This window comes from Meriones unguiculatus, chromosome 18 (genome assembly GCF_030254825.1).
Source record: "Meriones unguiculatus strain TT.TT164.6M chromosome 18, Bangor_MerUng_6.1, whole genome shotgun sequence".
NCBI classification, from domain to species: Eukaryota; Metazoa; Chordata; class Mammalia; order Rodentia; family Muridae; genus Meriones; species Meriones unguiculatus.
The window spans coordinates 7,125,703-7,152,867 of NC_083365.1; the positions used below are offsets into that span (position 1 = coordinate 7,125,703).

The following is a 27,165-nucleotide window of genomic DNA, read 5'->3' on the forward strand; positions in this document are numbered from 1 at the left end:
GATCAATAAAATGCTAGAGTGGCTCTCAGCAGCTTCCTCAGTGCAGTAAATGAAGGCATGAAAGAATTAGCTAAGTCCCTCAGTCTCCGTCTGTGTTTGTCTTTTGAGAAGTTGACTTTGTTCTTTCATTTCAGCTCTTTTATTCCCTCAGTTGCTATGTGGCTAATCTATGCACTCACCTTAATTGTGAGGCAGATCTTTAAACCGGTCAATATTTCCTCCAGAGCAGCAGTTTTAAATCTGAACAACTTGTGTCTCCCGGGGTTTGCGCCACAGCCTGCAGAGCCAGGCACTGGACTACTCAAGACACAGGGAAGGGAGGGTTGTCACCACCCGCTTCGAGTCTGCACTCACGTCTCCTCTTGTAACCCTCACAGTGCTTTTGGCAGTTTTATTCTCTCTACACACAGGTCTTCTTGTAACACTTTGCTAGAGGAAACCAGGGTAAGTTGTGCTCTGTCAAGGGCAGATTTGAGAAGCACGGCTGTGCACGCCACATGTTAACATTCTGCCTGTCAGCACTGCATCTCAGTTTTAAGAATTGCTGGAGGAGGGCCCAAGTGGGACTCTGGAGCAGCTGAGGGCAACAGGGAAAGGAGAAGGAGCATCAGTCACAGCACAGCTTCCTTCTTACCGGCTACGTGTGTGTGTGATCTGAGTGTTAGAGTGACATGGCTAATCCCCTTGCTGACAGGAGTCCCTGGTGAAAACATCAAGCCTGGTGACAAAGGAAGACTCTGGAGAAGGTGGGGAAGGCACTTGAGAAGCGGGCTATCATTTCCACGGATGTTCAGGATGGCTGTGGCTGGATTGAGAGATAGTCCTGCTGTGTTACAGAGGATGCTGCTGGCTAGAGTTGGACAGTATGTGCCCAGGAAAATGAGAGAAACACTCGTGTCACCAAAGCAGGTTATCATCTCCTGTCACGGGAAACAACCCAAGGACCAATCAAGGAGTGCTTGCCTGAGGTTCACTGGTCTGCCATGATGCCAGACATTGTTCTTAACTCCAGCATGTGTGTTCACATTCTTTGAGATAACAGCTCAAGTAGATGATCTGGACTTAAACCTTCTATGTATCCAAAGAGGTCCCAGAGCTCCAGATCCCCCTGCTTCCATTTCCCGAGTGCTGGGATTACAGGTGTGTGTCCCTGTCCCAGGTTTAAGTGGTGCTGGTTCATGCATGCTTGGCTAGCACTCTACCAACTGGTTACCTCCCCAGCCCACCCTTAACTTTTATAATTTCTGTCTAGATAAGAAGTAGTGACAGAGAAACATAATTTAAGAATCTATATGGAAAACTTTATAATACTAAAGTGAAAATCCTAGGTAATGAGTCATGTACAAATCCGTATGTTTATAACTTAATCATAATTCTAAATAAACATTTATAAAAAAGAAATGTTAATCCTGAAAGAAACATTTGGTCGAAGTCTCAACATGTTAAATATTAATATATATATGTTAAATATATACATTTACATATACATATATTACATAAATATGTAATATACATATATTAAAGCATACATATATAATATACATATATACTTATTATATATGTATATATAATAATAAACATATATTATATACACACACACACACATATATATGTATATATATATATATATATATATATATGTACTGGTTTTGTGACTAACTGATCCGAACTTGTAACTTTCTGAATGTAGTATGTGTGCTAAGAACTATAACAGCAATGTTCAACTTTACTGCTTTTAGGACAAGTAAATATTGCTAATTTCTTGCTAATAGTTCAGTCCCCTCTCGTTAGTGATCACATACCATACTTAGTTCTCTGAGCAATTCTTTCACAGAATCCCTTCAAAGATGAGAAGGTACAGACGTGGCACTGGTCCAAAGGGTAAAGTGGCTTGAAATGTGACGACCAGGTTCTCTCTCTGGCCCAGTTCTGGTGGCGTGCGTTACTTTCCTGTGACCACATTCTCTCTCATACATAACGAAAAGGAAGCAATGTTTGTTTTGGTTCAGCTTCAGTTCATCAACGTGGGGAAAGCATGGGAGAAGGTTCATTCTACAGGTGACTGACAAGAACTAGTGTCTGAGGCTGGTGCACCGTGGGAGACCAAGAAGCAGATACAGTGTGGCAGGAGCCATAGGCAGAAATGACCTTTAAAGGTCACCTCCGGCAACCCGCTTTCTCTACCCAGCCCTACCTCTTAAAGGTTCCTCAGGTTTCTAAAATAATGCCACTATCTGGACAACAACTATTTAAAACAGGAGACTGATGAAGACATTGAGATTCAAGTCATAACACAAATTCCTTTTTTTTTTTTAAATTTACTTTGGAACCATCCCTTCTTTGTCTAGTGAACTTAACTCATGTGAACTTTGAGGACCTTCTCATCCATTATCAAGTCACGGGGTATGTGGTTTAGATAAGTCATCCTGCATTGACTCTAGGGAGAATCATGTGACCTGAGTGTGCCTAGTTATTTTATTTGATCCTCCAGAACAGTGATTTTTTTTTTTTTTAAACTCAAGAGTGGCCTTGTTGGCTCAGGATTCTGACACTTTTGATGGAGCCACGAGTGAAAAGAATTTCCTTATATTGCAATACCTTATTTGGCAGGCCTGGCTGGAGTGTTGGTAGTTATCATGTTACTTTAGAGAATCTGCTAAAGAGCTGCAATGAATACAGAAAAAAATGATAAGAAACAAGGAAAGATAATTGTTTTTTATTGGCAATACATACCTTAAAACTACATATATATTTGTGAGTACAATCTAATGTTTTGTTATTATTTTAATTTTTAAATTATTTTGCAGTTTTATATGTGTATATACTGAATATTTGGTTATTTTTATCCCCTCTACCATTAACCTTGGTTTTTCTTCTCTTTCAACCACTGAAACCCTACTTCCCAAAGTAAGGCCTGCTCTCACTTTGATTTTTTTGTTTGTTTATTTGTTTTTGTGCCTCACTGAGGTTAATTTTAATTGCTTGCATGAATATTGTGGGGATTAAATACTAGAATATGGGCAAATTATCAGTAGTCATACAACTGCAGAATGCAGCACCCTCTCCCTAAGGCCCCATTCACTGCTCATGGCCCCTCAGCAATGTGATGTTTTGATATACTGCTGGACTGCAGGGTGATGAACTCAAATCAACAGACTTACCACCTGAGGAACTTATCTTTGTGTTCCACACTTTCAAAATCTATTCTTTTAGCTATTGTAAAATAAACAGTGCATTAATATTTATTATAGCCATCAGTACACCACTGAACCTTATTTTTCCTAACTGTATTTTGGTACCCTCTGACCAGCATGCCTCCTCTTTGCCATTCCCCAGCCTCATGTATCACTGCACTCTTTACTTCCACCAGTCACTTTTTAGATTCTTTTTTTTTTAAGTGAAATTATGCACTACTGGAGAAAAGTCAATTCTCAATCACATTATTTGAACTCCTGGGTTCTCTGCTAAAACCCACTGACATCCAGGCTCTTTGCTTGTGTGTTTCTATGCAGTGTGTGTTTCTGCTGTTTTCCAGGGAAGGAACACTGCCTCATGATGCTGCAGTCTGCAGGCCGGTGGAGCTCAGAACCCTGCCACATTCTACCCTGCTTCCTGGTATTAATAATGTTCCATTATAGTTGGATTGTGTCAATATTGAAAAAGAAAACAATACTGGAAACACAATGTAGTTATTTGTCTGGACACAAGCACTGTTAGCTTGTTTCTACTCCGAGGACAGTGCATGCTTGCTGTACCTGAATTGTATTGCTTTGCTTAAAGACAAATTGTTGTGTCATCATAACTGTGAGTTTATTTCGGTGCTTCAACCACTGACTCCATAGGCACTGATCAAATGCGAAAGTGAATCACACAGCTTCGGTTTTACAATTTAACTGCAATAAAACAAAGGACTACAGTACATGTAAAACATAGAACATATGGTTATGTAGTAAGCCTGTAAGTAAGGTAGGAGGAAGACTTGATGAGAAAGAAGAGTGGAACTTGAAACACACACTAGTTCTGTTGCATCAGTTCAATTGTTCAACAACCATACCCACTTGCTCTTCACAAAGGAGTAAGGGCAGAAACAAACTTAATTGTTTTTCTTTTTCTTTTTTGCAGTTTAAGCAAAAAAAAAAAAAAAATGGCTTTCATTCATGACTATCCATGAATCCTGAAGTCTGTATTCTGTAATCAAAGGCACCAACATAACTGTGTTGTTTTTTGTGCTATTTTTAACTCACTGATTGTTTTTGAAAGAGTCTAAATGATTAAAAAAAAGATTAGTCTTCAAGCTAAAACATCCATTACCATCTTGTTGGGTAGAGGCAGGGTCACTGTGTATTCCCTCAAGCACAGTTAGGTCTGCATTTAGATGAGTAGGGAAGAAAGAAGCATTGGGTGACTGGGACAGGGACATTTCTAAATATAGGACATTACATTAAAAAAAGATGAATCTTCTCTGAGAATGATAGTCTCTATTACAAAATTCAAATATTTTTTTTGTGGACAACAAGTATGCAAACCTGTGGCTTAGAATACACAGAAACCCTTGGACTATTTGCAGTGAATGAAGGCATCTCTCCAAGCAGAAATTCCAGAGTGGAAATATGGCCTACATGCTAAATACAGCTGGATAGCAGAATAGCAAAAGCTACTCTGAATATTTTACATTTCCTCATGTTGTATTTTTTTTTTTTAGACAATATGTACTTATATGGGTTTGGTGTTCAGGCCTCTGGTTACATTAAATTTTGTTCACTTAATTTTTGTCTTCTACTTAAAATTTTAAAACATTCACATGAATTGGGCATGGCAGCAGAAACCTTTAATTCCAGCACTTGGGAGACAGAAAAGGGCAAATCTCTTTGAAGTCAAGACCATCCTCATCTCCACAGGGAGTTTTATAACAGCTAGAAATATATAGTAAGACCTGTCTTAAAAACAAACAAATAAACAAAAAACCAAACAAAAACAAAATTCCCCAGCTCTCCAGAAACCAAACATTAACATGTATTTAACTTATAGTATGTGTATCTGTATTATTTAACCACTAAAAGATCTACCTTAAATGTATTTCTTGAATTCCTGGGAACCAGCAAGCCTCACAGGCTAGGGAACTGGGTAGCCTAACTGTAGATCTGCACCTCTTCCCCCTTACTCCCAAATCCATTCCTCTAGTCTCAGCACCAGCTTTATTTAGACTGTCTGCTACAGCCTGCTTTTCTCTTTGCCCTCATCTCCAGTGTGTCCTGCAGATCTTCTTCTCCAACCTCCTTGTTTACTCATCCCTTTGTCCCAGCCCCCAGCTACAGCATGCATTTCCTGGGAACCCACCAGCCAAACCTGAAGAGGTTAACCACAGCAATAAACCACAAGAAAAATCCAGGCCAGCAAATCAAAAGAGGAGGAAAAAAAAAGACTACCACAACAAAATAAGAGAAATCAACGAATGCCACTCATTGATAACTCTCAACATCAATGCTTGCAGTTTCCCAATAAAAAGATACAGACTAATAGATTAGATGTGTACGCAGGCTCCATCCATTTGCTGCATCCAAGAAACACACCTTAACATCAAAGATAGATATCATCTCTGGATAAAAGGCTAGAGAAAGTTTTTCTAAGCCAATGGACCCAAGAAGCAAGCTGATATAGCCATATTAATTTCTGCCAAGATAGACTTCAAACCAAAACAATCAGAAGATATAGGGGAGGATACTATATATTCGTCAGAATAAAAATCTACCAAAAGGATATTGCAGTTCTTAACATCTATGCACCAAGCACAAGGGTACCCAAGTTCATAAAAGAAACACTTCAATATTCCACTGTCACCACTGGGTAGGTCATCCAGACAAAAACTAAACAGAGAGATGCTAGAGTTAACTTATGTCATAGGTCAAATGAACCTGACAGATATTTATTGGACAATTTACCAAGACATAAAAGAACACATCTTCTTCTCAGCAGCTGAGGAAACTTTCTCCAAAATTGACCACATACAAAGCAACTCCCAGTAGATTTAAGAAAGCTGAAATAACAGCTTGCATCATATCTGGCTACCACTGATAAAAACTAGATATCAGCAACAACAGAAAGCTTACAAACTCATGAAAACTGAACAACTCACGACCTGACATTGCTTGGGTAAGCAGTAGCCTGAGACTAGATAGCTTAGGGACTGAGGCTAAAATCAAACACTACTGCCCTTCCCCCACCCAAATAATGCAACAACAAAAGGACTCCTAATGACATTCTGCTATATTCATAGATCAGAGTCTTCAGAGAAGCTTTGTCCTGCAGCTGATGGGAGCAAATACAGAAACCCACAGCCAGACATTATGCAGAGAGTGAGAGACCATGGACACTCAGGCCTAAATGGGATGTTTCCATCAAGCGCCTCCCCTCGGGGCTCAGGGAACACTTCGGAAGAGGAGGTAGAAAGAGTGTTTAAGCCCAGAGAGAAAGAAGACCATCAAGAAAAGAAGGACCTCTAAATCAACATGATGAATACATATATGAACTCACAGAGCAGGCACAGGGCCTGCATGGGTCTGTACCAGATGTGGTCCTTGAGCTGAAAAGAGAAGTGGACATATTCCCCCATCTCTAACCCAGCAGCTATCTCCAACTGATAATCACTTCCAAACGAAAATTTAGTTTTCTTCAAGAGGGTCAAACAGGAATACAAACCACTCTTAAGAAGGCGGGTTTCAAATTTTCTGGTTCTGTTGCTCTCTTTGTGAAGTTCCTGTCCTCTCCAGATCTTACTATTTCCCACTTCTTACATAAGATTCCATGCACACTACCCAACAGTTGGCCATAAGTCTCAGCATCTGCTTTGATAGTCTGCAGGGCAGAGCCTTTCAGAGGCCCTCTGTGGCAGGTTCTTAGCTTGACTATTGTTTTTTCTTCTGAAGTCCTTCCTCTTTGCCTTTCGGGATGGGGACAGGGGTCTTCCCAGAGACTCATACTCCAACCAAGTACCATGCATGGAAATAACCTAGAACCCCTGCACAGATGTAGCCCATGACAGTTTAGTGTCCAAGTGGGTTACCTAGTAATGGGAAGAGGGACTGCCTCTGACATAATCTGATTGGCCTGCTCTTTGATCACCTCCCTCTAGGGGGGAGCAGCCTTACCAGGTCACAGAAGATGACAATGCAGTCACTCCTGATGAGATATGATAGACTAAGATCAGAAGGAAGGAGAGGAGGATCTCCCCTATCAGTAGACTTGGGGAGGGGTATGTGTGAAGAAGGAGGAGGGAGGGTGGTATTGGGAGGGCTTATGGGGGGATACAAAGTGAATAAAGTGTAATTAATTTAAAAAAATAAAAAAAGTTTGAATTAAAAAAAAAAAAGAAGGCAGGTTTCAGTGGATGGCTTCAGGCTGCGGGATCAGAATTCTACCAGAGAACTCCTTCAGCCAATGCCTGGATACAAAAATTAACAACAAAAAGCTGAAGCCCTCCTGTATGCAAAAGACAAACAGGCTGAGAAAATTAGGGAAACAACACCCTTCACAATAGACACAAATAATATAAAGTACCTTGGTGTAACTCTAACCAAGCAAGTGAAAGACCTGTTTGGAAAAAAAAACAAAACAACAACAACAAAAAAAAAAACTTCAAGTCTCTGAAGAAAGAAATTGAAGAAGAAACCAGAAAATGGAAAGATCTCCCATGCTCATGGATTGGTAGAATTAACAGAGTGAAAAATGGTTATTTTACCAAAAGCAATCTACAGAGTCAATGTTATTCCCAACAAAATACCAACACAATTCTTTGCAGACCTTGAAAGAGCAATTCTCAATTTCGTATGGAAAACAAAAAACCCAGAATAGCTAAAACAATCCTGTACAGTAAAAGATCTTCTGGAGGTATCTCCATTCCTGATCTCAAACTGTACTATAGAGCAACAGTAATAAACAGTAGTAAACTAGTAACTAGAGCAACAGTAATAAAAAAAACGCATGGTACTAGCATAGAAACAGAATGGTGGATCAATGGAATCAAATCAAAGATCCAGAAATAAACCCACACACTTATGGACACCTGATTTTTGACAAAAAAAAAAAAAACAAAACAAAAAAAACCCCAAAAAAACAACAAAACAATACAATGGAAAAAAGATAGCATCTTCAACAAACGGTGCTGGTCTAACTGGATGTCTACATGTAGAAAAATGCAAATAGATCCATACTTATCACCCTGCACAAAACTAAAGTCCAAGTGGATCAAGGACCACAACATAAAACCAGACACACTAAACCTGTAGAAGAAAAAATGGGAGAGAGCTTTGAACTAATTGGCACAGGAGACAACTTCCTGAATGGAACACCAGCAGTACAGGCTCTCAGATCAACAATCAATAAATAAGACCCCATGAAACTGAAAAGCAAAGGAAACTGTTGTCAGAACAAAACGCCAGTCTACAGATTGGGAAAGAATTTTCACCAACCCTCTATCTGACAGAGGTCTAATATCCAGAATATCTAAAGAACTCAAGAAGTCAAACAGTAACAAATCAAGTAATCCAATTAAAAAGTGGGGTACAGAGTTAAACAGGGAATTCTCTGTAGAGGTATATCAATGGCAAAGAAACAGTTAAAGAAATATTCAACATCCTTAGTCATCAGGGAAATGCATGTCAAAATGACCCTGAGATTCACCCATCAGAATGGCTAAGATCAAAAACTCAAGTGACAACACACGCTGGAGAGGTTGTGGTGAAAGGGGAACCCTCCTCCACTGCTGGTGGGAATGTAAACTACAACCACTTTGGAAATCAATCTCGTACTTTCTCAGACAATCAGGAATAATGCTACCTCAAGATCCAGCTATACCACTCTTAGGCATATATCCAAAATATGCTCAAGTACACAAGGACATTTGCTCAACCTGTTCACAGTAGCTTTATTTGTAATAGCCAGAATCTGGAAACAACACACATGTCTCTCAGTTGAGAAATGGATACAGAAATTGTGGTATATTTACACAAAGGAATACTACTCAGCAATTAAAAACAAGGAAATCCTGAAATTTGCAGGCAAATGGATGGAATTAGAAAAGATCATCCTGAGTGAGATAACCCAGAAGCAGAAAGACACATGTAGTATATACTCACTTATAATTGGATAGTAGCCATATAATATAGGACAAACATACTAAAATCTATAGTCTTAAAGAAGTTAAACAACAAGGAGGATCCTAGGGAAGAGGCTTAGCCTCATTCAGAAGGGCAAACAGGATAGACATTGGAAGTGGGAGAAGAGAAAAAAGAAGACAGGAGTCTTCCACTGGGGGCCTCTGAAAGACATCAGGGTACTGAAGCAGATACTGAGACTCATAGCCAAACTTTGGGCAGAGTACATGGAATCTTATGGAGGAAGGGGGAGATAGAAAGACCTGGAGGGGACAGGAGCCCCACAAGGAGACCAACAGAGCCAAAAAAAATCTGGGACCAGTGGGACTGCAGAGGCTGATGAATCAACAAAGGACCATGCATGGAGAGGACCTAGACCCCCTACTCAGATGTAGCACATGGCAGCTCAGTCTCCAAGTGGGTTCCCTAGTAAGGGGAGCAGGGGTAGTCTCTGGCATGTATTTTGTTGCCTGCTCTTTGATCACCTCCCCCTGGCAAGATGGCCTCACAGGCCACAGAGAAAGATGATCCAGATAGTCTTGATGAGACCTGGTAGGCTAGGGTCAGATAGTAGGTAAGGAGGACCTCCCCTATCAGTGGACTAGGGGAGGGGGTTGGGAGGGGTAGAGGGAGGGAGGGTAGGACCGGGAGGAGATGAAGGAGGGACACTGCAGCTGGGATACAAAGTGAATAAATTGTAATAAATAATAATAAAGAAAAAATTTTTTTAAAAAGTTGGCCTCATGCCCTGTAGTCAAAGCCAACAGAAAATGAACTCAATGGCATCTTTGGAGGTTCCTTGTCTCATAATGCTGTGTCAGAGCTTTTCAATTTTTCCTTTCTTTCACTTAAAATTTAATTTAAAATTTGTATCTATTTATTTATTTATTGTTTTTACACTATATGTCCTTCAAAAATATATTATGGCTTCCTGCTGTGTGTGTGTGTGTGTGTGTGTTTATGGCTTTCCTGAGTGTGTAAACGATTGTTTTTCTGCATATAAATCTGTTTCTTGTGTCTTTACTTAGACTTTTCCTTCTGCTTGTTTATTTTATCATATTTTGATTTTAAAAAATATTACTATATTTCTCCTTATTTCATTATTATCCCTTACATGCCTGTTTATTTTTTAAGGAAAGACAGATCAGGTTAGGGGAGTTGGGAAGGAATTTGAGGAAGAGAGAGGTTAAATTGTAATATATTGTAGGAAAACATCTGTTTTCAATAAAAGAAAAAAAAGCACATATTTCTTAGGAATCAGAGTGTATGTATATTCCTGACACACATACTTGTTACATGCACAATTATGTTTCTTATGCCTCACATTAAAACATTAATTTCAGACCTCGTGATTTTATGGGCTAGAAGTAATTTTGTTCTGAGATAAATCAGATGATGTTTATCAGGCAATATTGAGATGAACACCAACTTAATTGATTCTTGGGCACACCTGAGGTAATATTCAAAGTGAGAGCAGAAGGAGAAGGCAAACTATGACAGCATATTGAACTTTGATATCTATTTTCTCAAGTTTTCATAGGTAAAAATACAGGAGCCACCTGATTTAAAGTTACAACTGGTTTCATGAAGAACATTAAGTCCTGGGGAAGCCTTTTGACCACAAAGCCTTAGTTTTCCTCTTTGAAAAAATATTCACATGCTTTTAAATATGGTATTTACTCATTATTTGGAGTAGTGCCTGGGATTGGACTCAGGGTTTCACCCCTGTTAGGGAAATTCTCTCCTGCTAAGCTGCCTCCTACCACTCATGTGCGTTTTTACAGTTACATTTCCTTAGAGCCCCACAGCAGCCATCACGTTCAAGCCAATCCCACTATCGGGAACTGAGCTTTGTTAACACTGACTCATACTCACCTAATAAAGAAGGGACAAAATGGCTTTTGTTTGTTTGCTCTTAAAGGAAAAGAAATTCCAAAGTCAAACACAACAGGTTAAGAACTACAAACCCAAAATAAAAATATTGATGTTCATTGTCTGACAAAATATTTCAAACTCTTGTTTCTTTCCTTCCTTTTTATTTTTTTAAGATGAGCCCTGGCTGTCCTGGAACTCAAAAGATCTGCCTGCCTCTCCCCCCCCCCCAAAAAAAAAATGCTGGGATTAACGGTATCCGTCACTATATCTGGCCTCAAGCTTTTTTAGTTTCTAAAGTAATTTCTTCTCTGTACACATAAATCTCAAAATCCTATCCTATTGACTATGAAATCAAAGTGAATAAACAAACAAAAAAAGTTCCTTTTTTCCTTAGTTCCCATAAGCAGTGAAAGTAGCACACAGAATGTTATAATACAGCAGCTCAAGATCAACATTGTTTCCTACTCAAGTGGCTGGGTTAAGAAATAGATGCTGTCATTAAAAAGATTTACTTTACGTAGCTAATGGAAATTTAGAAAAACAACTGTCTGGGCAGTTTGGCCAGATGTACTTGTCTGTCTTGGGATGTCTTCAGACTGAGCTTGTGGGGACTGCACAAATCCTGTTTTAATTTTTCTTGGAATTAATTATATAAGGATGTTCAAGAGGAATGAATGCAGGAGTGAACAAAAGAATGTTACCCTTGATCCCTAGAAAATCTTCCATTCATTCCTGTTGAAATTAGTTCACCTCAGAAATTCCTGGACCTTCCCTATAGGCTCCACCTCCCAGCTTTCTACCCATCCTCAGTAACTCTCAAAGCCTGGCTGCTCAGTGTGGCTCCTGTAGGCTGGTCGGGGTCCTCACCACCTTGTAAGAGATGCAGAACCAAGAATCTAAATTTAACAAGGCCTCAGATGATTTCATCAGCAGCTATTTGTTTGGCTTGCTTTGTAAAGCTGAAGTCATGAAGAATACAGATAATGTGCATGCTTACAATTTGAGTTCGCTATACTAGGGCATGTAAACTTTCTTCCTCCATGGCCATCACAGCAAAGAACGGAATTTATATTATGGTGGAGACATGCCATCATCATCTCCTCCCTTAAACAGTTACTTAAACACCCATTGGAGGAGGGCAATCTTCTGACCAATGGACCACCCCTTAGGAAGGTGTGCCTGCCTTAAGCCATGCTAACAAGACAGGAGGAATAGCTGATTTTCAGGTGTGTTAAGAAATATCTACTTGCCTTTCTGGGTTCTGCTCAAAATACATTACTTTTGCTAATATTTTTATCTTCTGTTTTTCTTTTAGATACCAGCCAAAACCCAAGTGTGCATTCTCTGGTGCTTTGGATTTCCTTACAGTTTCGCTAAGGCTCCCTCGGCTCCACCATGGTCATCTTTTCTGCTGGCTTCACTCAAACAGTGTGGACCTTTCCCCCTTGCAAACAACAACAAAGCAAGCAACAACAACCAAAACTTAAAAACCCCTCTAAAACGCACCTTCTCTGGTCTATGAATTTCATTCTTCTAATTTGTGAGATAAGAACCCCAAAGCTACTGGCTTGGGCAACTTTTGTGGCCATTGAGTTTTCAGGTCCCTAGATTCTTGGGAAACTGTCATTCTCAAAGACACTCTGACATTTCAGTACGGTATCCATTTTGTCCTACTTGCAATAATAATGGTAACTTAAGGCTATCATGTGTTAATCTCACCTAAATAACACACTTTCACTTTACCCTTGAAATAGGGCAGTTATCAGTTCTTTTTTGTGAATGGGGCTGAAGTGGTCCTACTAAGGTCTTTTATAATTTGACTAGTTGACTACTGAGAGTTGGATTTCTTCACTGGGAGAAGCGTGACAGCTCTAGACAACTAGATCTGCTTATTTATCAGTTCTGTTTCGTGGAGTGACAGAAGGTAGACCTCCTGCCATGGCTAGGCATATCTCCACATCTTGGTGTCACATGGCCAACCTCTGTCCTTCCTAGATGCTACTTGAGTGCTCTCTGTGGAGAGAAACTAATCTAACCCCTGCACAGACTATTATGAAGAACTATGCTATTTTGGGGCACAAATGCTTTATGGAAGTGATTAGATCTTACTTCCTAGCCTATAATAAATATTGTATCCTAAGAAGTCTAAGGTTCAAGAACCTTATGACCTAGAGAGCAGCTAGATGGAACACACCACAGGATTTCAAAACACGTCAACATACTGAGTAGACTTCACACTTGGCCTTCACATCACATCACATAGGCTGGGTGCTTTTTTAGTGGACATTACTTATTTCACGCTCACACAAAGTCAGCGAAAGACTTTCCCCTCTTCAGTTCTTCAGATGAAGCACCTTGAGCAGGAAGAGTTTATCTGCCAAGAGGACCTGCCTCTGGACATTGTAGTTAAGGGCTTCATGCACATCGTCAGTAGGCCACAGGAAGGCCTGATGGCTTCACAGAACCTTTTTCTTGTCACAGTATTATGAGATAATCTATTTAGAAGTCATTCTGGAATTGTTCCATCACTAAGTGTTAGTTGTTCTTGGAAAAGTCTGGATTTCATAATGGGAATTGCTGAGCTTTATTGGGAAGCTGCCCCAGCTTGAAAATAAGGAGCAGGAAGAAAAAGGAGGAAGAGGAGGAGGAGGAAGAGGGAGAGGAGCAGGAGGACATCTTAACCTACTCTTGCATGGCAGCCCTGCCCCAATGACAAATATTCTCTTGTTGCTTACTTTCACTGATCTTTCAACAGAAAATAATGTCAATTACAAGGGCAAAATGCTTGGCCACGCACATAAAAGTATGTTGAAAGAAGTTGTCTATAAGTCCTCAATTAACAGACTAAAAAGAAAAATTTCATTTTTTACTTACTACACACCTCTCTTTTCTCTTGAGAGGGCTGATTCTGAACGAGTACAGTGCACAAAAAGACTTGTGCCATCTGTTCTCATCTGTGGCCTGTGATTGTTGTATGACATGCCTGCATGTAAACACGCCACTCGTTTCTCCTGGAAACTAGTGTTTGTGGTTTGTCTAGACGATCTACACAATCGCAGTAATGATGGATCAGGTTCTGAACGAGGGTCTTTCAGTCCAGAAGAGATTCAGTATCAGTGGCAGAGGTTTAGCCAAAGCCCTCAACACAGTTTATCCAGCAACTAACTGCTCATGATCATATTTTGTTAATTCATTTTTCCAGAATAAAAAAGTATATTAAAAATAACTTCCTGTTTTTTTTCTACTAAGATTTTAATTTAAATCTGCCAAAAATTTAAATTGTAAGAACAAATTTCAAAATATTATCACATGTAGAAAAATTTATCAGTTACTCTAAACTGGAATAAGATCTGATTCTAGCAGACTAAATATTCTCTTTAGTTTTGGAGACTTGGAGAAAAACAAAACCAAAATGAACTCATGGGTTACTATACAGAACTTTCAAAAAAAGTGACCCTAAAGGACAACTTTTGAACTAGTAAATTCCCTGTATGAGAAAAAAAATGCATTCAATTACTGAATAAATTTGAAAACAAACAAACAAATTAGAAATATAAAAATTTATAGCATGCACACATAGACATAATTAGAAGAGTAACTTGCCAAAGTTAAAAAAAAAAACAAAACACCACAACAAACGACATCAGGAAAAAATCACAGGAGTCCAGACACAAAGGAGTGCATGGTCTGAAGTCTGTGAGCCCACTCTTGGCCCGCCACGGAGGGGGCAGGGCTGTGCAGTGGGGGAAGCACTCTACCTTTCTTGGCGAGGCTGCTGTTCGCTTCATACTTCTCAATCAGCACTTGGACCTGCTCTTGCTTCAGAGGGGGGTAGAGTATTTCGTTTAGCCGGGGGTCTCTCTGCTTAAGGTTGATAAAATCCATCATCTGATCAACAGTAAGATACGGTTTGCTTTTGGCACCACTGCAAGCAATGAAGACACAAGAGATCACACTACTTTCCACATCTTATTTATGCATTAGCTGCAAAGAAGTAAAAGCATTTCACGCCTGTGAAGTCTGTAACAGAGTTCTGACCTTGCCCCAAACCACGGTGCTGCCACACCACACTTCCCAAAGCTCGATGGATTGCCACCTTTTCTAGTCACCGCCACCCAACGCCAATGCCTAAACCAGCACCAGATGCCTGACAGTGCCGTGCCTTACACTCAGCATCTGAAGATATATTGCTGTTTATTACTTTAAAAAGAAAAAGAAAAAAAAAAAAACCCAAAGTGCTTGAATACAGCACTTCACTAAAGTTACAGGGTTAGAAGAGTGTATGCTTCCGTCATTTGCTTGTTTTCATTTTTGAAGACGAACTCACTATGTATCACTGTTTATCCTGGTGCTCATGATGGGCTGGCTTCAAATTCATACTGAGCCTCCTAACTAAGCTTCCTTTAGATAACGACAATAATGATTTATACCATTATGTAGATGTAAACACACAATCTCACTTTATCTTCAAAATAATGGTGTTGTTGAATAGAATTATTCAAATGCCGCTTTAAATTTAATTGGCAACCCATGACAATTCAATGGTATATATATTGTGGATACTCAATAAATGTTTTATGGTGATGAAGTCACAAAGCAAAAGTGTTCATGTATGATGTCATGCTCAGTGGCAGCCCTTATCTGTCTGCCCCTTGCTTCCTTTACCAAATTTGGATTGCTGTTTTGCCAATTTTGTAGATTTGGGTGTGTCAAGAGAGATAAACTGCACTTCCATTTGTTTGTTTTCTCTTTTCATTTCTGTGTTTCTTTAAGAAGCAATATCTAGGGACTGCAGAGATGGCTCAGCAGTTAAAGGCACTTATTCTTGCAAAGGACCCAGATTCAGTTCCTACCATGCACATGGTGGATCACAACTCTCTGGCATGAGAGAGCTAGGCATGCACACGGCACACAGATATCCATGTAGGCAAAACACTCATATACATTAAATAAAATTAATCGAAAAAATTAGCAATTCCTATAGAAGTTTGTAATTGCTAGAATCTGAGAAAATAATACACTGTCTGTGAGGGTTCTTAGTAATCTAAACTTCTTTACACTGATGGGGTTGACAGGAATACAGATGAATGGTGTTCAGCCAGGAACGTTTCTGTTAAACGAATCATTCTTGTGTTTGGCAAGACACTTCCTGCTATATTCATAATCTGCAGTCGAAACAAAGCCAACTGAGCATATGAAAACGACACCTCGCCACACATGTGTCAGAGTAAATATATGCTTGTTACAACAGTAGTAGCTTGTCAAGGCCAAGCACCCCATCACCTCAGCACAGCGAAACATTGCTGCTTTGGGGTAATCTCCTGTAGCCGTAGCAAAGTCTGCCCTAGCCGCTCTGAATATCAGTGTAAGCTAGAAGAAGTACATTAAAATGCATCCTCTTACAATTCAGAGAAGATGTTATCAATTTCAGGTCGCGGACAAAGGTTGTTCAGGAAAACTCTGAACACATCTGGAGTGAAATCCTCTTGAGGTATGGAATCATTCTGCGGAGTAAAACAACAGTGTCAACAGAAGGTCTCATTCTTTCTCTAGCTTCCTTTTGAGTTTTCTTAGTCTCTTTTCTCTTTCTGTCCTCCCTCCCAGCTTCCTTCTCCTCCTCCAAGTCTCCCTTCTCTTTTCCCTTTCCAAAACAGGGTAAATGGCCAGAGCACACTCCTGAGGCCAATTGTGGACTCTATTTGAAACCTGTGGTGTGTCAGTGCTATTTTCTGTTGATTATAACTTCACTGCATGATTTCAGTTGCAAAAATTTTAATTAAAGCTTTAGAATTTTATCCTGCTAAACATATGTTAATACAGTTTCCTAAATATATATACTAAAGTAAGTTACATATAGGAAGACAGAACCTGTTCAGTAGAAATGTTTTAACTTGCCTGTCTGTCCCTCCCTCCCACCTTCTCTCCCTTCTTTCCTCCTGCCCCCCATGTGTTAGTATACATGTGTATGCACATGGGCACATGAAGGACAGACCTTGGGTGTTGTTTCTTGGGAGCCATCTACTTTGTGTTTTGAGGCAGGGTCCCTCATAGGCTTGGAATTCACCAGCTAGCCAGTGACCCCGAGAAATCCCTCTTGTTTGCTTCCCCAGCGTTAGAATTACAAACAAGAAACACCAGGCTTGTCTGGATTGTTGATGTGGGTCTGGGGGTCAAATTCAGATTCTCATGCCCTTTACTCAGTAAGTGTTTCCTGGCTCATTCTTATTCTCCTCTCTCTGTGTGTGTGTGTGTGTATGTGTGTGTGTGTGTGTGTATGTGTGTGTGTGTGTTCATGTGTGTCTCTTTCTGCCTACCTGTCTCTGTCTGTCTGTCTCTGTCTGTTGGACTGTCTCTGTCTGTCGGACTGTCTGTCTGTCTTCCCTCCATCTCTCTACTTGACTTTCTCTTTTCGGTTGAGTCTTCCTATTTAGAAATGGTGGTAGTAGACACGCAGCCTTGCCGAAAAATATCCCCATTATCATGGCCTTTATCAAGCTTTTAAAGTGATGACCCTGGAGACAATGCTACCATTAAAACATTAAATTCCAATGGGATGTCATTTACTTTTTTGAAGCATGGAGTTTATTTCATTTTATACTTCCAGAGAGCAGTCCGTCATGGAGGAAGATCAGGGCAGGAACTGATGCAGAGGCCACCAAGGGGTGCTGGTTTACGTTATCCGATCTGTTAGTGGACACTTTTCATAGGCAGGACAGCATAAGGTATCATGAGCTACTGATTGCTCATTGTCCTATTGTTTGGGAAGCAGGTCACTGACATAGAAGGCCGCTGCCACAGCTTATGTTTTCTGTTTGGTTGGGCTGCCATGGAAACCGGAAGCATGTATTTGAGCCTTTGTTAACAGGAAGGACATTTTTTTTTTCATGCAGCTTCCTATTTCAGGTATGTGCTTGAATGATTGTTTTTATTTTTAAGTCCCTAAAACAAAGAAAACACCCTTCCTTTTAAACATATTCATATATTTTAGCTGCATTTTTAATAGAAATTAAAAAAAATTGTCTGAAATTGTATACTGCTTAGTAACAGACTAGAAAATTTAGTTCACCACTTGGCAGTTAGGAGAGGCCCCACGTTTGTGGAATGAAAAAAATAAAGTAACATTTCCTCAAATAAGTCCAGTTATAGGAGAAAAACCATAATATTTTGCAAAAATAGATTTTGATAAAACAAAAGAATACATAAGATCACATGGAAGATGTCTATATGAACTGACTTCGGCTCTTTCGACAAAGCTTTGAAATCATAAGCTCAAGAGCTCAAATCCACGAGCATTGCAAAGTCTCTTAAGGCCTTTACTGGTGTTTTGTTACTCAGAAAATGGAGACATGAGCAGCTTGGTTGTGGGATTCCAGGGTTTTACTTTGTTTATGAAAGAAATATCTTTGCCTGGAGGATGCTAGTTTCTGAGTTAGACCCATACTTCTCTTGCTTTTCTAGAGAGGCGAAATTACTCTACTTAGCTCACTATTTGGCTGTGAGAAGATTTAAAATCTTTTGGAAAAGAAAAGCAGCAGTAACGTGGGCCATCTCAAGTACATTCAGCTTCACTGCATTTATGAGCCTCAACCGGGACATCTCTTTCTCCCGCGAAACCTATCTCTCTTTAAGCTTACCTAACACACACGAATTGATCTTATCTAAGGATATCTTCCTTAGATCATGTCTGTTGGTTTTCAGTGTCTCTCTCAGCCATAGCTTCTGCTTGGGCTGTTTCCTCCTGACTCAGCATTCCTGTTACATTCTGCTTATCTTATCCCGATGCTCATCTAGCTGTGCTGTGTCCTCAGCTGCAGGGCTGTCTCTGTTCTTGTGCACATGCTAGACTTTATGTGTTGCATGTTATCTGCCTGACTTCCGGGTTGTGAAAAATGATAGCTACAGAATAAATGTTATTAAGTGAACATTATGGGAAAGCTGAATATTATACTTGCTTTGGACAATCAGGTTTAATGATGCATGTGAATAGACATAATTTCATAGATGTATTTTACTAAAATCTAATCTGTTTACTTTTCAGCTGTGAACTAGGACTTTCCATTAAAGTGGGCAAATTTGTGAGAGACTGTGAATAAGTGCAATATTATTTTCATTGCATGTTGAAATTTATCACATGAAGTTTTTTTTTTTTTTTTATAAAGCTGGTTTGATTCATCTTGTTGCTCTCCTGCCCAACTGAGTAGTGAGTATGTACCATGGACTGTGGAGTCATTAGGTGGAAATAGGAGAAAAAATATTTCATAGAATTGGACTGAAATCAAGGAGTATCACTGAAAGTAAAGTGCAGCCATCTTAGGGAGGTATTTACTGCAAGGCACAGGGAAGTCTCAGTTTTTGTGTATGTGAAATGAGCCCATAATTTGCAGAGCTCATTCATGTACCTTCTTTTTCTCTCTGGTTCGGTAAAGAGGAGAGCATATATTCATTTTACCTGTTTGACTAAAGAGGCAGCCCAAAGTCCAGTGTGCTAAAGGTCATGCCCCAAGTCTGGGTCTACTGTGCCACTTTCTGGCCACACTAGTGCTGGTCAAGTGTGTCCACAGGCCACCTTCATACACCTATATGATGTCTTCCACACTTGAGCTTTCTCTTCATATTTTATATTTCTGATTTTCTGCTAATGTGATGTTTGGACAGGAGGGGCAATCTGCTGCTAAATTCTGTCCAGCTAGGGGCAGGCTGCTTCATACAATACACAGTAGCTGATGGATGGATCCCAGAGGGGGAACCAGGCCAAAATCTTCTGATTTCAGGACTTCATCCCACTTCAGACATCTAATATAAAACATTTTTGGTGACCATTGGTGGCTACCATTATGTGGACTTAGATTATATTAAGAATGCTGGTATAATTTGAAGTATTATGATATGGATTAGAATAATTGGTGCAGAAACCATGAAGAATTAAGGCAAACGAGAAAATCTGACATTCTTCTAGTTATGTCTTTACACAGACTGAATCTCATTAGAGAAACTAAGAATCTAAAGTAAGAGTTTTTGGCGTTAGCAATAGTGGCATTTGGATTTGCAGATCCCATGGACTTAGCAGCACCATGTCCACATGGTGAGGAAAAGCAAAAATTGGGACATATATGTGGCCTCTGTCTATGCAGATATATAGCATACTAAAAAGGATAATGAGATTAATATTGGGTACTTGCTAAGCATTACTCTATGAGCGCCCTTTGAATGTCCTTACTCAGTTCCTAGGCCCAGTTTAGGAAGTTTTACTGTTAGCCTTTTACCGTTACGGCAAAATGCTGGGAAGAGAAGTCCCATTTCCTGAAGTCCCTGTTAAAGCAGGCATGGTGGTGGCCGCAGGCACACTTTGGGTCTGAGTGGCTCAGCACCACCACTCTCACTGTAAACCCACATGCTCAAGGTTCATATTCGTATTAGAATTCTTTTTCATATATTTGTGTATTTAAAGAATCATATTATGGTGAACTCGAATTTAATATTCAAGAGTTTTAAACTACATTTTAGTAAAGCAGACTCTAACATAGATTTATTATCATCATCATTATTACTTCTTTTGTATTTTCTTCTCAGCATATGGATGTTTCGCCTGAATGTAGGTCTGTGTACCACGTGAGTGTCTGGAGCCCACAAACCAGAAGAAGGTGTCAGATTCCTTGGGAGTAGAGTTACCAATAGTTGTGAGCCATCATGCGGGTGCTGGGACTCAAACCTGGGTCCTCTGGAAGAGCAGCCAGTGCTCTTAACAATGTGCTCTCCAGCTCCAGCTATTTTTTTTTGTGCATTATTACCTGCTAAATTTTAGACATTCAGCCCCTTTTAATATTTTTTGTCAAAGAATCATAAAACAAAAGTTGAATTAGTCAGAGCTCATAGAATCATTACAAATAATTTGCTCATTGCCTTTTGGGTTGTGTGGTTTGAAATATAATTTTGCTATGGTGATTTGATGAGCCATAACTGCAAAATGATATTTCTGATTTATCTTCAGGAAGTAAGGCAATGAACTACAGTTCTACAGAGATGTTCCTCTGTAAGCTTTATCTATAGCATTTCTTAATAATATCTGTGCAAGTCTTTAATAGAAGATAACTGGTCTCATGTATTTAATGCATACTTATATACATCCTGTAGGAAAGTTTATATTTAAAACAAATATATGTATTTATTTATTTTCTTATTAAAATGCTACCTCACAGGGTAATGTCATAGCAAGATTACAATGTAATTCCAAATGTCACCAAGCCCTTTCGAGTTAATAAGCCTTAAATCACGAGAGTTTGGTACTGATAAATTATTCTCAGTTCTCAAAGAGCTTGTGAGTAAAAGAGTAATTTTCTGAATATGGAAAGGTTTTCACAGGTCTCACTGGAAAATCTTCTTGGATTATTAATAGAAGGACAGTAATTGCTTTGTCTCATTTTAGGTACCGTTTTACTTTTTACCAATTAGGGTAACTTGAGGCTCGTGACTGTGCTCTCCGAAGGAGAACCGTCCAAAGCAACGTGTTACTCCAGCAGGTCATGTCAGCCAGGGTGCAAGTTCAAGTGCATTAATTATCCCTAACAATGTGCATAAAGATAATGTTTAAAAAAATCTCAACAGGATATCCACAGCATTTCTGGTAATGTGTCTATTTACAGAACACAATTAAGTTCAGTTTGAATGATGGCTGGCTAGGAAGCAGACTCCCATTTATGCAGAATTACCTACCATTTACATGACCCCTTCCTTCTTAGGAATGTGTAAACTATCCCTAGGCAATACATTCTGAATCTTTTAGCCAACCAGTGACCATTTCCCATAACCACTATTCAGGATGTGTGAAATCAACACAAGGATTTTTGAAAACTGGTTTCGAAGTAGATAGCTCACAAAAATGTTTATTTCCTTGCTTTGAGATGGTCTTGGGTTTGTGGATCTTAAAACAGCATTTGAATTCTACAAGTCCTTCAGATAAATTATAGTTTACGATGAATAATGAGCTTTCAAAACTATAGTAGAGGTTGATTATATCTTAAAATATCTTCAGTTTGCTTTCAGAAAATTGTCATTACATTTAATTTGCTAAAGATAAGTATATTTTTCAATTTAAACATAACTCCTACTGTTTGAATCTCATTTTTCTTTTAAAATGTCTCCAGTTGATATTGGACTGAAAATTTAAGCCTATAATAGACATAGTGAATTATAAAGACTCAATTTATGTTTATTGACTTATTTGTCGGAATCTAATTGTTCAGAAAATTGCAATTTACAGAGAATTGATTGATGAATTTGATTTTTTTCTATTCAGCTTCATTCTGCTTTTTTTCTTTCATTTAACTAGATGTAGAACACTAAGTTAAACCTTTGATCATTGTATTTCACAAGATTGTATCAAGGGAAGATAAACGTAGAGGGGGTTACAAAAGGGGAGAATCTTCTCATGTCTTGCACTTCCATCCCTATGCTTCCTCTTCATGCCGAGTGTGTGTAACGATCATTCCTCAGCTGGATGAACTCCTCCAGACCCAGGGACCTGTGCAGCGTCTTTTATGGACTTTTCTTCTCAGAGGCAGCACTCATTCTGCTCTAACAGCACCTCTTTCCATTTATGAATGCACTTGCTGGCATGCTCTGACTAGTTCTGTCAGACTCCTAGACTGAGGAGCCAGAGCAACAGCATTCGTTCAATGCCAGTGGGTTTGCAGCAGGAACACTTTCCTATTCCGAAGCTTCTACCAGGAGAACAACAGTGAGTACGTCTGAGAATTTCACCCTCTTCAGCACAGTGAAGGGGAAGGAGTGAGCATGAGTGCCACAGTAAAGCCATCGAGAGGTGTAAAGGAAGCCCTGGGTTCGAGCTCCAGCACTACCCCTTCCCAAACAGAGAAGAGGAGAAAGGAAATAGACTGCAGGGGCCAGAGCTGTTCATCACTGGCCATATGCACTTACAAGAGCAAAATTGGTTGGTATTGGAACAGGGTTTATGGTGATCTCTTTTGCTCTCTTTTATTTTTCAAAAGAACTTTTACTTGTTTATTTATTATTTTGTTTCCAGAGGTAATGTCTCATTCTGCAGCTCCGGGATGGCCTGGAACTTGCAGTGATCCCAGTCTCTGTCCCTGAATGCTGGAACTGTAGGCAACACCAAGCCCAGCTAACATTCTTTCTAACCTGTTTAGTTTTCTAATGTTTGGAACTGGAACTGGTTGACAATGTGCTCAGTCTAAGTTCATCTTAGGTTGAAGGGTAGCTTTCCAGTCTCACTCAATGCAACTGGAACGTGGCTAGTTATCTCTAGAGGCTTACAGTCCCTGCCAGGAGCCAGTGGTCTAGATAAAGGCCAACTTGTTTTCAGATACTCGATGAACCTAAGGTGGAAGAAAAAGGAAACTTCTATAGAAGCATGAGATACGGAATTCAGGCAGCACGCTGTTCTCCCAGAAGTAACGGTAATGCATCCTTTTACAATTATGTGGAAATGAACTGAAAAGGAGTTCCTCTCAGGCGTAACAGAAATGGAATGGCTTGTGTGTCAGGTGCAAAAATAAAAAAGCATCTTGTGTGCTGGCCTTCTCGCTGTGAGCAGTGAGTGATCTCCCAACTGTTCTGAACCTGCATCCCTTTCAGTAGAACCTGTGGGCACAGCCTTGAAGAGTATTTATACTAAATTTGTTTATCAATACGTGCACCTTTCTCCACATCCTCTCCAGCCCATGTTGTTACTTGAGGTTTTGATCTCAGCCATTCTGATCAGTGTAAGATGAAATCTCAGAGTCGTTTTGATTTGAATTTCCCTGAAGACTAAGAATGTTGAACATTTCTTTAAGTGTTTCTTGGCCATTTGATATTTCTCTGTTGAGAATTCTCTGCTTAGCTCTGTTCTCCACTTTTTAATTAGATTATTTGGTTTGTTGGTGTCTAATTTCTTGATTTCTTTATATATTCTGGATCATTAGCCCTCTATTGGATGTAGGGTTGGTGAAAATCTTTTCCTAGGCTGTCATTTTGTTCTGTTGACAGTGTCCTTTGCTTTACTGAAGCTTTTCAGTTTCACTAAGTCCTATTTATTGTTTATTTTAGAGCCTGAGCTGTTGGTGTTCTGTTCAGGATGGGAGCCTATTATAGAGGGTCCTCTGAAAGGCTCCACTCAATAGGGGATTGAAGCAGATGCTGAGATTCACAACCAAACTTTGGGCAGAGCACAGGGAGTCTTATGGAAGGACAGAAGGGGACAGAAGCCCCACAAGGAGACCAACCAAGTTAAAAATTCTGAGTCCAAGAGGTACTGCAGAGACTGATGCACCAACCAAGGACCATGCATGGAGAGGCCCTGGAACCCCTGCTCAGATGTAGCCAATAGGCAGCTCAGTCTCCATGTGGGTTCCAGAGTAAGGGTTACAGAGGCTGCCTCTGTTGTCTGCTCTTTGCTCACTTGCCACTGGTGGTGCAGCCTTGCCAGGCCACAGAGGAAGAGGATCCAGGCAGTCCTGATGAGACTTGATAAGCTATGGGAACATGGTAGGGGAGGAGAACTCCTCCTTTCAGTGGGCTAGGGGAAGGGGATAGGGGAAAGAGGGAGGGAGGGTGGGACTGGGAGCAGTTGAGGGTAGGGGCTTCTATCAGGATATATAATGAATAAGTTGTAATACACATTATATATACATTACATGCACACACACACACAAACAAGCAAACAAAAACATGCCACCATGTCCCAACTGTGTCTGTAATGGATACATTTTAAAAGGAGAGCTTTAAAAGAGGTAAGTTGAAGTTTGTGTTTCAGAAGTTTCTGAAGCATAGAGCCTAATGCTGCAGCCCTTTAATACAGGTCCTCCCATTGTGGTGACCCCCACCATAAAATATTTCATTGCTACTTTATAACCATGAATTTGCTACTGTTACGAATTGTGATATAAGTATCTGATATGTGACAACTGTGAAAGGGTCTTTTGAACCCCCAAATAAGGCCACGCCCCACGTGTTGAGAATGGCTGTTCTAAAGCATAGCAGTTTTCCTAATTGCACCAAGCTAGGTCTAGGAAACACTAGGCAGTGTAAGTTCAGCATGGACTTTTAAGACTGTTACGTGTTGGGACAGTGGAAAGCCAGCATGCTCACCCTCGAAGATGGAAGACTACAAGCCTCCAGAGCAGTTTCGACTCGCTTCCGGTCTGCTGAAAACAATCGGTAGATGCTACAAAGTGAAAAGATAGACATGAGAACTGGTTAAAAGTTGATGTGGTTCACTCCACACACAGATGACCTCAACTCAAGGTATCACATAGAATGAAAGTTAGGTAGCTTTGAATAATGAAAAAGCCACCATTTCCCCACACAGTTGAATCTGTTCTCAAGATCTATATGCATCTTCAAAAATTATAGGTCTGTTATAAAAATCTGATATAAAATATTCTAACATAGTGGAGATGACCAACGAAAACTATTGCACTAGCCATTTTTTATATTAATTCCTAAAACAAATGATCTTCCCAGTCTTCCCAGTGTCATGTCTTGTTATGTATATTGCCTCCTATGGTCCAGTCTCACTGCTGGCTTCCATGTCAAAGCCGAAGGACTTCTGGCTGATGTGTTAGAACCATGTACTTTCCTTGGCCACACATTTGTTCTTTAAACATAGGTGCAAGAATTAAATATAGTGATTTGGATTTGTACACTCTAGTGGAACGTTAGAAAACCCAGTCTGGTGTTTAGCACTTTTGCAGGGAAAAGGTGACTTGCCATCTTGTTCACACTGGCTTTTCTATGTGGCTGTCTTCCTCTTCTTCCTCTTCTTGAGTTTTTTATATATTCTGGATGATTAGCCCTCCTATTGGAGGTAGGGTTGGTGAAGATCTTTTCCCCTGTCTGTAGGTTGTCATTTTGTTCGGTTGACAGCGTCCTTTGCTTTACTGAAGCTTTTCAGTTTTTTGAGGTTGCATTTATTAATTCATTGTTTATCTTAGAGCCTGAAATTTGTAACTTAAGCTCTCTGCCTGGCTCCTGTGTCCACTGGACATCGGGAGCCCTGACTTATAGTGACCACTAGGAGCACCAAGCTTATACAATTTGCACTACTAGAACAGATCTGAATCTCAGTTGAGTTCTGGGATTGAAACAGGGGATTTCTTGCCTAGTTCCTGAGTCCACTTCCTGCAGGATCTCAAAAATGATGTCACAGGAATTGGTGGCCAGGGAAGTGTTATGAGGAAGCCAGATGTTCTTGTGTGAGACAAGCATGAAGGGGGACAGAGCTACCACATCAGGTCCATGTTCCTACTTGGCCTGGTGAAGAAATAAGCCAGACCATGGCATAGATTCAAGTTTTTGGAACAAAGTAAATGAATGATGGGAAACACGCCTGAAGCTTACTTTTTGAGAGGAATGCGCCCTTCTGGAGTGACCTGAAGCTTGAGCTTAGTATATCTGTTGGGAGAGAAGAAAAGTAAGCCATTAATTTTAACAAGAACTGAAAAATAGATTATGTGAAAACTTCATTTCCATGTGCAGTGTGCTGAATTTGGTACCTAGATGGCAAAATGGAATGCTGTCTGTCTAGATGTCTCCCAGAAGTTCCCTTCATTCCTTCCAGAATCAACCCCCACAAATCACTGCCATGCTTACATGAAGCAGAAGAAATTGTCTTTGCTTGTTTTTGTCCCTTACTTAAAGTAGGACCATATTTGGGGCCTGGCTTCTTTACCCCAATATTAAGCTTCTGAGATCCATCTGTATTCTGCTTACAGTTATCTTAGTTTGCTCATAAGGAATTTACAGAGAAATATGAGGACGGCATTTATCCTTCATCTGCCTTCAGACACATAGGTGGAGATCCAGGGCAACAGAACTCTGAACTCTCACTAATGGGAGTGTCGATAGGAAATGTGACCCAGACACCCCCCATCCAGATTTGTACACAACACATCAAAACTCATGTGCTACAATTCTCACAGGAGTCCTCACAAAGGTCCTCCATCTGGAATAGACATTTGCAGCAGATTACGATCTCTCAGCCCGTTTACCATGCTGGGTCTTAGCTTCAAATCTTATTTCTCGCTGTATCTCTTTTATTAACACTACCTAGAAAAAGACATGTTCTAGAAATATCTAGATGGAGGATGAATGGGATAAAAAAGGGAGAGAGAAGGGAAGGGAA

At 39.9% G+C, this 27,165-nt stretch overlaps 1 protein-coding gene across 2 annotated transcripts in view; it reads right to left on the minus strand.

The window, feature by feature from the left end:
• Plcb1 (phospholipase C beta 1) overlaps positions 1 to 27,165 on the minus strand; it is a 701,628-nt gene that overhangs the window by 201,159 nt on the left and 473,304 nt on the right. For both annotated transcript variants that reach the window (XM_060371729.1, XM_060371731.1), the window contains exons 6-9: positions 26,382 to 26,435; positions 25,131 to 25,206; positions 16,428 to 16,528; positions 14,783 to 14,949 (exon numbers count right to left, since the gene is read on the minus strand). In XM_060371729.1, the coding sequence (XP_060227712.1) occupies positions 14,783 to 14,949; positions 16,428 to 16,528; positions 25,131 to 25,206; positions 26,382 to 26,435 (398 nt within the window). The remainder of the gene's footprint in view (positions 1 to 14,782; positions 14,950 to 16,427; positions 16,529 to 25,130; positions 25,207 to 26,381; positions 26,436 to 27,165) is intronic.